A 13,286-nucleotide genomic window follows, 5' to 3' on the forward strand; every position below is an offset into this window, starting at 1 on the left:
TATCCTGTGATTTTTTTTTTTTTTTTTTGATTGCACAGTATTTTGAGAAAAAACATTACAACACTAGATTTGACTGTCCACTTATGACCTTTGGAACAGTAGTTGACAATACTCAGTGTGTGTGTAGGTGATTCTACTTTAAGTCAACAAAACCTACTGTTGTTATTTAATTTTCAAGATTTTGCGACAGTGTTTTTGCTTTGTCTGTCTGACAAAAATACAAGTCACAACTTTCCTCGGGCCAAGGCTGGTAGCTGAGTCTGAGCGTTCTCCCATCTGCCTGTTTGGAGGTTCAGGAGAATGAGTCTGTTCGGATCTGACCATTGCTCAGATTTGGCCATGGTATTAATTACTCAGCTCTCACATCCAACAAATAGTGGTTGTGTTTAGAAATAATAAATGTTAACAATATGGTCCTGAGTCAGGGTCCAGGATTACTCTCTGTTTTATCATCATCTCTCCGGTGTTTTTATAATGGGCTCTTATTGCCTCCATTCATCTGGTTAACTATTCAGTTGTTGGCATTGGAGGGTGATAGAGGGGCCATTTTCCTTTCCTTATTCCCAAAAGTTTCACTGCCTCCATCTGTAGGATGTTGAAACACTGATAATTTGGAGAGGGGTGAATAGCTTTCGGAGGCACTGGGCCAGAGGATCTACTGGGAAACTTCATTTTGTTTCTATATCTGGCAGTATCCAGTCTGATGGGGCCCAGTTTGGCCTGCGGATAGGGTGAAACACAGGGGCTTCTCCTGGGGTCAGGGGCCACACCAGAAAATTAAAAGCACAGTCTATCCCACCATTAAAATGTAAAAATGAGCTTCTCTTTCAAACAAACTGTCTTAACACACAGATACCAGGCAACATGTGTATTAGGAATATTTTTACATTTTTTGAAAATGTTAAGGCAAATCTGTTTTTAACTTCGGGTCAGTTGAGAAATTATTTATTTGTCATATCTTTCAATACTTATGGCCTGTAAATATGTAGATATACATTTATTACCTATGCCAAGGTTGTTTTCATTAACGTTTGTTTGTTTGTTATTTAGAAGGACTAGGCCAACATTTACTAAGTGGTTAGTCATAAAACTTGGTGGAAGGATGTGGCATGGGTCAGGAAAGAATTCATAACATTTTGGTGAGCATCTGAATATGGTGGGGGGGGGATCTAGGATTTGTTTTCTCTGCGAGATTGACCATTTCTCTGAGAATAATTCATGGATCTTGATTAAAAAAAAATCAGACATATTTATGAGTGTGTGTAATATGTCCCAGCTCCAAAATGCTGTGTTTAATATGCTTTGCAAGCAACTGAGGCAACACTTGGTCACGGCTGAAAATCCAACTATTAATGTGCTTAAACCGCTACTAATACTATGTTGTTATTGTTGTTCACGTTTGTATACAAGAAGAAGCACATACAGGCTTTGAGTGTTTGATAGGGTGAAGGTGTTAATTTGTTCAGTTGAGTTGCTTTAAATTTCTGAATGGCTATTTATTTCAGTTTACAACAACGTAATTATATGCGTTCAGCAAAGTGCCCCTCTCTCTCTCTCTCTCTCTCTCTCTCTCTCTCTGTGTAGTCTCATTTGTAGGTCACCCCCCCTCAAATGTAAATGTATTATTATTCACACAGACTAATGAAAAAACACGGTGCTGGCTTTTATGCATATAAACAAAACACTGTTTTCTTTGGGGGAGGGGGAGTCACATTTACTTCCAGGTGAAGAGTCACACCTCCTTTTGGAATCTGCAGCAATAATTCTTCGACACCTTTCAATGCTTTCAACACTTCATTCCTCTGAGCTCCGAATCTGTCACTTTCTCTTTCTAGAAAAAAAAAAAGATATGGTTCAGTTTATTTTACTGGCTGGAGTCGTTTTCTGTGTGATGCTGCCCTGCAGATGTTTGGCTTCATGGGAGTTACTAGAGCAGAGTGGCTTTGGAACAGCAATGGGCTGCTTTTGCAAAACACAGGAAACTAGGCAAAGGCCTGCTCTGGCTTGTGATGGCAGAAGGGCAAATCTCAAGAGCAGGCGAAAGGGGGAGAAGAATGAGGAACAAACTAAGAATGCTGAAGAGAACGGACTGCTTTGAGGCACTCCAACATTTTAATCTGTGCTCCAAGACTTGTTTCTTTCTGTTTAATTTGGGTTTTATTTCCCTCCTTTCTTGGCTACTTGTTTTAACAACGTCTGGGTTGTTACATCATCTGAATTCTTTTTTTTTTCAAAGTCAGATGGAAACAGGCATAGTTAAATATATGTAGATTTAACTTTTCCTGCTGTGATTTGATCTGGTTTCTCTTAACAACATGATCTGGTTTCTCTTAACATTCACACAATGAACAGGCAGTTTCTTTTTCGGAGGCTCAGTGGATAACACACATCTTGTTTCTGGAGAATCAAAACCTCGTGAAAATATAATGAGAAACGAAACTGAAAAAAACGACTGTTGATAAGGAGGCATTTTCTATCTTTGTTGTCTCCCTTGCTAGAAGACTGGAAAAAAAAAACACTTAAGGCCGAGAGAGAAACTGCCCTGCTCTCCCTTAGCAACAGCATTGTGACAGGAGGGACTGAGAGAAGTTGCGGGGGAAGTTGCTATAGCTACAAGTTAATCTTTTAGTTTGGCCTGAAGTGACATGGGAGTAATAAAGTGAGTTACCTGTAGCTGATAGTTACTTTGCTCATTGACCCAAAGCAGTATACTGGTGTTGTGTAATGTAAAGCGATGCTCAGATTCTTTTCTCCACATATTGTCATCTCTTTGATGGTGTTACATTTAGCAGCCGTATGTAATACTTAATAGAACATTATGTAACTTATCATTTGTTGGTTAAAGTCAAGCAAAGGTGCCAAACTAATGTTCAACCGGTGTTTTTTCCAGCACTGGTCTGACTTGCAGTGTTGGGCTCATACTTCAGATGTAATGACCCAGAATTGCACCACGTTTAGCTGTATCCACGTGTTGTGGGCAGGGCATGCGTCAGGATCCTCTCTGTCGTCAGCCTGTTAATTGCTTTTGCTGTGTCAACATTTTTCTCTCTGTGGAACATGCGCTACAAGCACGGCTCTGATCTAGATTGCGAGATGTTCATACGGGTTATACTCCACGCGGAATAAACGCCCGTTCACTGACAGTTGACTAGTCAGTTTGTCGTTAAAGTTAAATATGTGTTTATATTATCGTGTCTGTGTAGTTTATGACATGTAGGTCAGACACCTCGGCCGCCTGCTCCATCTATCCTGTCCATTATTATTTTCCCCGAACAAAGCAATCCGTTGTTTGTGTTTGGCCCTAAGGCGACAGATTGCATTCGAGGATCAAGGGAGAGAAAGAGAGAGCCGTTTGTCCGAGGACTGAATAGCCATTACTCTCTCAGCCCACGTTTTAAGAGACACAGCTCCTGCCTAACAGCCCCTGCCTCTCTAAGGGGTTCAGAGCCCGCGGAGTTTGGCAATGGGCAACACGGTTATAGACTGCACACACACACACACACACATGCATTCACACACTGCAACAACACAGCGTAATGCTTAACCACAGGTTTATGTTTAAATTCATATTAATTGCACATTTACCATATCTGCTGTGTTGTACAAAGGGATCATAGGAAAAAAACTGAACAAGAGTCGAGTGATCATGACAGAGGGAGAGGATCACAGCTGTGAAATGGGTGGGGGTGTGAAGCCTCGTATTAGGTCAGGGGCCAGACTGTTTACTGCTAGTCCTGACTATCCATCTCCTGGCCGAGAGAGAGGGACAGAGGATGTTACATAATACTGTGGAGTCGAGGGGTGACGATGAGCAACGACTGAGGGATAGTTGGACGAAGAGCGGTGGGTGTTCTATTAATAGTGGGTGTGGATGGAGCAGCTGTCGGGGGGCACACAGCAGACAGACGACCATCAACACCAGCCTGGTCAGTTTTAATAGCCTCAGTTGTCACAACTTTACCTCATTATGCAGGAGGAAACCGTTTGATTGCATCACACCATCGCCCGCACTTCACTTTATCCATTGTGCACAAATAAGTCACATTTTAAAGCCGTCATCTACATCTTTATCTATGATTTTGAATGCTTTAGGATAATGCACTTGCCAGGACATAGTCTGTTTGCTTTGAGCCTCGAACAGACCCAAAGGATAGTGTAAAGAGAGATGCATATAAGGACACGTGACAGAAAAATGTATGGTTAACAATTCTCGTGTGGTTTTGTGGTTTCCATCTCTCTCTCTCTCTCTCTCTCTCTCTCTCTCTCTCTCTCTCTCTCTCTCTCTCTCTCTCTCTCTCTCTCTCTCTCTCTGCCAGCCTCCCTCTCGTTCTCTCAGATGAGAAAGAGAACATATGTTTTTAGTGATGAATTGACAAAAAATGCTTCCCCTAAGGAAGACGGCTGCCTCATGACTAAAAACATAACCCGTATGTTTGATGTGCGTATCGCGGCCGCCGTGTGCATTTGCATTTGTTTGTGTTCAAGAGAGATAAAGCGAGAAAAGCAGCACGGAAACTTCAGCGGGTGTCACTGTGTATCCTATCTCGATGAGCCATGTTTGAAAGTTGGTTTTATTTATACGTGTCTGCGTGACAGCGTTTTTCGCCTCCTTAATTGCCAAGGTCACACACCAGTCTTCATGCCAGTCTGAGGCATACTGAGCTGATACAAATACACCGGGTGCCTGTTTTGGGGATGACGTTGATCACATATTGGAAGGATAAGTGCTATTTAAAGTGACCACCACCAGGGCTCAGGGGGGAGAGCAGAGATTATTGTTGGCGGTGTACATCCCGAGTGAAAACAAGACCCGCCATATTAAACTCTGCACAGCTTTGAATCATTCTGATGAAAAATGGATAAGCTTTGTGGTTAGCCAACTCAAAACAATGAGATCCACTGATACTGCCCAGGCCCTTCCACTCTGCCTTTCTCTTTTTCTCTTGACCTTCTAAAACTCTTCTTTTAAGCCGCCTGTGTGACGCACAGTTGTTTTCCCTCTGGTAACCAGATAGAGCTTTAGTTTGTTGTACAGGACTTCAAGTGATAATCTAACTAAAATCTGACATTTGATAATGACACAATCACACATTGTATCATTAGACTTGGAAGGTTCCTCTAAAATGTTCATCTTCTGCTCTTCTACGCAAAGCAAAAGATGCAATTTAAGAAAGGAGGGGTGGGGGGGCATGTGGAGTCATGTTCTGGTAAACTGAATCTGAGCTCTGCCAAACAGGTGGGATACACATGGAGAGAGGGAGAGTGATCACATTAGGTTAGGCAGAAAACAGAGATGAAAAATACACTGTATATGAAGGTCAATGCACCGCAAATGAACATGTCGAGTTCTTGCGGTGTGTGTGGCCTGACTGGCCGGTTTGTTGGCTCTCAAATCTGATGTATTTGTGGCACTTGGCCTCGATCTTAACTGGGCTTGTACCGTGTGTAATAGGTGCTATAAACCAGACCGATCCGTGGGATTTCTTCTGTGCTGGTAACTTGAGCAGAGTTGCTGTGTTAAATATAGAGGGAAGGCCCCGTCGCCTCCCCAACAACAGCAGAGAGCCCACTATAGTACCGGGTGGGGTCGGTGTGTGAGGGGGGCCAAACGGCCAACACGCTGGCATCACATCACCATTTTCAGTGTCAAAGTACAAGTGTCCTCCCAGGACCTTGTTTGGAAATCAAATCCACTGTTGGAAGTGTTTTCATATTCAAGTTATAAAGTGAGTCATGAAAATCATCCCACAAAAATGCTCAGTCTGAGCGTCGACTCGCTGTTATTTACTGCACCAAGGAATAAATGATCATTTACAGCACTTAACCTTTATTAGCACACAACAGACACACACGCACAACACTTTCTCCCTCTCTACAGTCTGAGCCAGTTGTTGCTACTCATCTCTCTCTCTCTCTATGGCTTGTTGACTTAAGTTGGCCCATGTGTTGTGCTGCTGCCAGAGGGGAGGGTTTTTGGCCTAGTCAAGGCCGATACAAGCTAAGGGGGTAGGGAAGGTGAGAAAGTGGGTGTTATATATGTGCACGTGTGAGAGTTGGTATTTGTTTATGCAAGCATATTTTATAGAGCTGGGATAATATGTTTATCTCTCGATTTAAAACATCACGATGGATTTTGTTGAGTTTTTCAGTTTCCACTACTGGTCAGTGGTGCCATTAAATCTGAGATATTACTAACAAACTGGTGACTTCTGACTGTCTTTCAACAAACTTTATATCTGCCCAGTTCACTGCAGCTAACAGGCTAACTGCTAGCTCCTGGGCTGATGAATGTCATTGCATCCGCTTAGTGTAACTTTAAAATTAAAGGATGATCCAAGAATCAGCATCATAAAAAATTTGCATAAAGGTTTGAAGATAAAATCACAAAATTATCAAATATGAGTGTGCATCATTTGACATGTAATAAAATAGGCATTTCCACTTGGTCACTTTATATCAACTATTCAATGGATATACAGTAAATTAGCAATATTGTGAAGTAGTAAGTATCAGCAACTCAATTTTAAATGACCTATATCGTGCTGACAGATTTTGGTAATATCACAGCGGAAATATTTAACTGTGCCAAATACTTCAACCAGAATATTTTACAATGCTCACATACACAAACACGAACATACACAAGGGAAGTAAAATGAGGTTAAGACGTTCCGATTGATATAATACCTGTCTCATTAAGCACATTTGTATCAGTGACAGGGAATATAAATTTGACAGCTCAGAGCATGAATGGTGTCACTCCTCTACATAAATACATCCTGTCACCACACAGGGCCGGTATGTGCCTACACGTATTCATCTGCATATGTGGGAGGAGACTGTTATGTTTATCATGTCATCATTAGATTTACTGTTTGCCATAAACGCAAGGTGGTTGGACGGAAAGTGTTCTTGTAAACATCCATATTTGGGCGCTTCAAAACCAAGAAACCCCAAATAATCCTTGTCGTCAAACATACTAGCGCACACACACACACACACACACACACACACACACACACACACACACACACACACACACACACACACACCAGCTTTTTGTTGACAGCGATCTCTCCAGCCGCCCCTCTCTGGGCACTAAATAAAGGCATCCCCAGTTTAACTTGCTCGAAAATAAAGCCTCACATAGGAAGAAGCAGACAGATTTACTCCCTTGCCAGTGCAGCCACTCTTTAGCTTGTCCTACACTCCCACCAGGTTTAATGGCTCCATAGTTATTTCACAAAGAGGCAGGATGGTGACATATACAGTATCTGCTCATTAGAGCGAGCAGTGAACAGGAATAGCAGGGCTGTTATCTGTGCAAACTGGTTTTATGATGGCAGAAGATGGAAACTCCTAACTTTAACACTGATATGAAAATCAATCTAATGACAACATTGGATTAGCTCCACCTCTGTCAGCCTGAGTAAGAGTCAATCAGCGAATTGCCCTCTGAGAAAGAGTCTTACATGTCATTGTCGTAGTTTATTACTTAACACATGCACACACACACAGACAAACACTCACACCAGATGTAATGAAACTGTGGTGGAGTATCAAGGTTCTGCCGGGAAGCAGAGGAAGGAAAAAGCTCAATGTCAGGAAACCAGAGTGGGTTGGGAGGGTGGGAGGGTATTAATGGGGTATGGTGTGTGTTGGTATCTGTGTGTGTGCGTGCGTGTGTGTGAGGGAGAGAGAGAAAGAGAGAAAAATAAATAAGTGAGGGAGAGGGGAGAGAGGGATATTCAACTTTGAGATAACTCCGGAATCAACTAATAGTTTTGTTTTTCTTTTCTTATCTGTCTCACATACACACACACTAGAAACATGACTGCAAGTGATATGCTATTAGTAAACCACTTTTCCACACAGGTCAAATCGGACCTTACTGGGACTCTAAACATGCGTTTTGTCGAATTGAAAGCATAACTTCTGTGAAGCTGACAACACGTCGTCCATGTTGGCGGCAGAATGAGGAAAAACAGCACAGAAATGTTATTAAAAAAATAGACAGGTCCATAAATCAGGAGCTTGTCCCTGGTCGGCCCTGTTCAGTGTTGAAAAGAAAGCTAATGACTGAAACAGGACACGGCTAATCTTGTTATCTCTTTATCTCCTCTCCAGACTGTGAGTGTGTTTATGCATGTGCGTGTTTGTGTTGTGCGCGTTGTGCATTGACCGCCTTTCCCTTTCTGTGTTGATCTTTTTATGCTGTGATATTCTCCATGTTGTTGTTTTAGAATTGGCTGTTTTGGCAATGTTGTATTCAGAACTCACACAGACACACACACACACAGACTATAACCTTAAACATGTCTTCATCTTATGATTTAATGAATAACATGATCTGCTTTTTGTCCCCATAAGGACGGTATGTCTGTGAGATGTGACAGTGTAAAGAGATGTGGATCCCCACAACATAAGTAATACGTCGACCACAGACTCACACGCGCGCACACACACTTAGCCCATGTTTTGAGACGCTGAAGAGTGACACCAGTGTGTCTTGTGTGAACATCACTGCAGGATGTTCAGATTCCTTCATATCTGGTACATTCCTCCGCAAACTGTTTGCCCCACATCCAACACATTCTCCTCCGCGTGGGAGCTGGGACACTCTGAACTTTTTCTGTGTCATATAAAGTTTTTTTTTAATCTAGTCACTTCTAGTGTGTGTGTGCGTGAGTGTGTGTGCGTGAGTAGGTACACGTACGCTTGCAGATTTTGAAGTGTTTGTGGGCTACAGAGTGAGGTTTTTGTGTTGAGTATGTGTGAGTGTGTGCACGGAGACTCGGAGTGGATGTCTGCCAGGGCTCAGGGCTTGGCTCAGAGAACGCCTCAAACCAGTTTGCTCTGGTTGTGTAGTGGAGGAGTCTGGGGGCGGGACAAGGACCTCTTAAAGCTGCAGACCATGTGTATATCCGTCTGTGTACGAGTGTCTGTCTGCTTTGTGTTAGTATGTGCGTTTAACCTTTTGCAGCGTTTGGATCTGTATATTACACAAAGTGCCTAGCTGCTCACCACATTGTATGGCTCTCTTTTTTTACGAGATTTTACACAAGTACTTAAATCTTTTTTTCTTTTTTGTGTGTCCGTGTGAACGTGTGTGTGTGTTCTTGGCCCTGACCTGGATAATTTCCACCGTATTTAACTTTCAAGGGCAGCACGGACAGAGGTGCAAAGTGCAAAATAGAATAGATTGTCCGTCTGGTGAAGCGTGTGCTTCATTACAGGATGGCACAAAAATTACTGGTGTTCCCAGTCACGTTTTTTATTTAAAAAATGCCGGATGCCAAAGCATACTCATTACTGTGCATGTATATTGTTATTATTGTGTGTAAGTGTCTGTTGCCAGTTCAAGTGGGCAGTATAAACAAGGTTTAGGCTGAGCCTGGACTCAGCTCAGCATGGGGTGCACTGAGCAGGAAGGGAGGAACAAGCATCTCTCTCCCTCTCGAAGTGAAGTTGCTCAAGCTGTGCAGACACACCACAAAACCCTTTTTACTCTGGAGGCTATGTACACACACAAACACACACACACACAGACACACACGCACATACTCAGGCACAAGAATAGTAAGTTTCCCAGCTATATCACGTATCTGTGCACTGGCTACTACTCTTGTTGGATTTGTTTGCTCCATCAAATTTCTTGATATTTTTGGGCGGCTACAGAGATTTGAGTTCTTCTCTAGGGACAAGGCCTGGCTTGGACAGAACACTTATTAAACCGTTTTCCATTACTCTGAGAAACTGTCCAAACAAAAAAATAATAACTAAACTGGTTTCGAGGTGAACTGGGGACAAGAGATAATCCACACCTGACTATTTATTCCTGTTTGGTAAAGCTATATTTGTGTGTTTTGCAGGAAGCCCTCAGGTCACGCTGATAAGGAAGTGATGGCTGCCACCGTCCTGACCTCACTGTCCACATCCCCTTTGGTGCTCCACCCTTCCTCTGCATCTACAGGTAACAGCCCCCCCAGTGTCAGCTTCATGTAACACAGCACACAGCAGAAGCTCCGTCATAAAATACTGACTCATCTACCAAGTTAAACAAATCTAGGACATTCACTTCATATCATGTCAGGGGTTACTCAGTGTCATTAAGGTGAAGCAGGGGACAGTGGGAAGAAATATTCATCTTAAATCACTTGATATTAGCTTCACACAGACTGAGCTGTTGAGTTGTTCACCTGCTTTAACCTTAGTGTTAATCTGTATCCATCCAATGGAAAGGTAGTTTTACTCTTTTTTTAGCCCTGCTCCCTTATCTTTGTACGCATGCTTGTTTACCCAAGCCCAGTACTTGCTGCCAACTGTTCAGCCCTGACTTTATCACTATGGTTCCTTCTGCTGTTTCAAGTCTTGCTGCGGTTGCCATCACCATGCCAACCGCACCAGATGGTCAAAGTCCTGTTAAATAGTTTTTAAGCCCAGCGTTAAATCAAATCTATTGTTTTGCTCTCAGTAAAGCAACATGTTGTACTTCATATCCTCGAAGGCCCAGAGGCATCCTGATAGAAATGGCGGTACCAAGTGGGATCAAGTATAAACAAATGAAACTAGAATGGCACTCAGTAGAGCACATACCTCCACTAAGGCCCAACAGTCTCGTTAAATTCAATCGAGCAGCACCAAAGTGCACTCACTCATAGATATCAGACACTTTAATCTGCCAGATATTTTCATCACGATCCATGAATTACTCCTTTGAAAATATGCGAAAAAAAACTAAACAAAAAGCCCTATCCTGCAACTTTAAAAAGAGTTTAAATACCCTGGATCCGCCCCAAAATTGAGCGGGTTCTTTCTTAGTCCATGTTCCATTCTTACTCCAAGTCTTTTGGAAATAGGTTGGGTTGTTTTTGCGTAATCCTGCTGACGAACTTACGGACAGGGACAAAAAACCACCTCCTCTGTGGATGTAATAAATCTATAGCTCTGTAAGTTTTTATTGTATAATTCATCAATCTTCCAGGCTTGTTTGGAGATGCTGAAGGTTTGGGAGGAGCTAAGCTTGATGAAAGATTTATTTAATACGCAGTGTTGCACAGTGGGAATGCGGGTTGACGTCTTTGATTCATCACAGTTTGGTCATAAAAATGTCTGTGTATGTTCCATTGTGCGTCTCAACTCTTAACACCACTCACTCCACGCCTCTCTTATAATGCTTTTTATGATCGGTGGAGCTTGTGATTTTATCTTGTTTTTCTTGGTAATTCACAATTTCCTCATTCTGTCTCTTTTAGGAACTGAAATAGATATTTTCATGCTGTGATTTGTTTCCCTTATTGGTGTGACACATGGTTTACTATAGCGCTATAGTCACTCTGTGAAGTGGGTCACATGACTTAAAGTTCTCAAAAATAAGTATATGGAAAATGTTTATGCTGTGGGTCAGCACCATAAAGCACATGACACTTTTATCATTGCCACAATCATTCCAGCACAGTAAACCTAACATGCCTCATGATCGATGTTGGAACAGGCTTTGAAAGTTATGCTTGGACTGGGGACAAAATTAAGACTCCAGTTTCTGACTGAGGACAGGACCAAGAGCTTATACTTATTACCTGCCCTCAGGTTAATGTGAGGATTCACATTTGTAGCCTGTAGTATGGTTTTTAGCATCTTGAGCTGGCTTTGACCAACAGTTCCTTGAACTTCAAGTCCCCTAACATTTTTGTACAGACAACCACCACCATCAGCTAGCCATAGGGACTACCAGGCAAACCCTGGTGGGCTGCTGCTTCAGTGGGCTGGTGGACCAAGTTTCAACCCCCACTTCAACCACATTTAAAACACATTTTCATTGCATTAAGCACAGAGTGCAGTAATCCTACACAAGTGATCTATGCTACATATTCATTTGAGCTGGGTTTGGTATCCTTGCATTAATATAGGATAGTTATGGTTTGGTATAACTTAATCCAATGGGGATTAGTATGTCAAAGTGTACTTTGGATTTCTACCATGTTTTGCCACAGTGTATTTATTAAGCTATATAGATTAAGCATGATTGTATTTGTTGAGAAGCCAACATGTATAGAAAGGGTTTATGGGCCAAGACTAGAAATATTAGATTACATACCTTGTTGGGGAAATTGAAGCTGTGTTTAGTTTAATCAGTTGAGTTCAGCTGAGCTTGATGAAAAATGTTGTGGCTGTATTTACTATATGTAATATATGAAATATATTTGAATGTTCATATTAAACCTGCTGTCATAGCTCAGGGCTTCTCAGAGATTTAAATGTCCATTTCTGATGTCCATTTTTTGTTTGCCAGTTTTTATTTCAGGCCTTTTAAAGTAGGTTAGTAGAGCTTTTTTGCTGTTGATCTGAAGTTAAATATGTGCTCTCTTTAAATTGCAGTCCCAGAGCCAGCCAGCAGGGCTTGGAAAGAGGTGCTATCGGCTAGCTACAGCAGTTCGACCAGCGGCAACTGGAGCTGGGATACCAGCGACCAATCGGTGCCCTCCACACCGTCCCCTCCTCTCTCCAACGATAACACCAAGAACTTCCTGCTCTCGTCCCAGGGTGATGATGTCAATGAGGATAACACAGAGAGCACGCACTTCATGTTTGAGGACCCCATACCTCGGAAGCGAAAGGTAAAGATTGGAGATGTGATGTGAAATGCATGTCTTGTCCAATGTTTCAGCTTGTAACAGTCAATTTTGTTTTGTAAATAGCTTCATATGTATATTCAGAGAATTTTTTTCCATATATTTGTAATATCCCATGGGAAGCTCATCTCAAAAAAAATTCCCAGGCAGCTTTTTGTATTATGTCACTTGAACGTTCTGTGAATGCAACATAAGTAATGCAGTACTTTTCACTTACACGCTTATTCTTTGTGAGTATGGTAAGCAGTGAGGTACAAAGCAATGCAACACCTGTGTAATTGTCCATGTGAAGTACAACTAGTACAACTTAGAGCACAAACCTGCACCAAGGCCCAACAGTCCCCTTCATGAAACCACATTTACATTCACCAATTCCCAATTTTTATTTTCAATGCTCATGAATATCTGTTGCTGGCTTATTTTTCATAAAGATCCATGTTTTATTTTCTGAGAAAATTGAAGAAAATGTTTAAATATTTTTGACTGAATTGATGATTGAATAGAACCTTTCTAGTTGTGACAGATTGAGTCTTCCAATGCTACTATGCACTATTATATTTTTTATTGATGTTGCTGCATTTTTTATAGTTTTAGTCAAAGATTTGAAAGTTAAAGCTGAAAGACCTTTATTGTGTATTTTAGCTCAACACTTCC

General features: G+C 41.8%; 1 protein-coding gene across 2 annotated transcripts in view; it reads left to right on the forward strand.

Annotated features, from left to right (window-relative positions):
- slc2a4rg (SLC2A4 regulator) overlaps positions 1-13,286 on the forward strand; it is a 36,929-nt gene that overhangs the window by 11,829 nt on the left and 11,814 nt on the right. For both annotated transcript variants that reach the window (XM_053425023.1, XM_053425024.1), the window contains exons 3-4: positions 9,873-9,973; positions 12,379-12,617. In XM_053425023.1, the coding sequence (XP_053280998.1) occupies positions 9,873-9,973; positions 12,379-12,617 (340 nt within the window). The remainder of the gene's footprint in view (positions 1-9,872; positions 9,974-12,378; positions 12,618-13,286) is intronic.

This window comes from Pleuronectes platessa, chromosome 6, assembly GCF_947347685.1.
Source record: "Pleuronectes platessa chromosome 6, fPlePla1.1, whole genome shotgun sequence".
In the NCBI taxonomy this organism is placed as follows: domain Eukaryota; kingdom Metazoa; phylum Chordata; class Actinopteri; order Pleuronectiformes; family Pleuronectidae; genus Pleuronectes; species Pleuronectes platessa.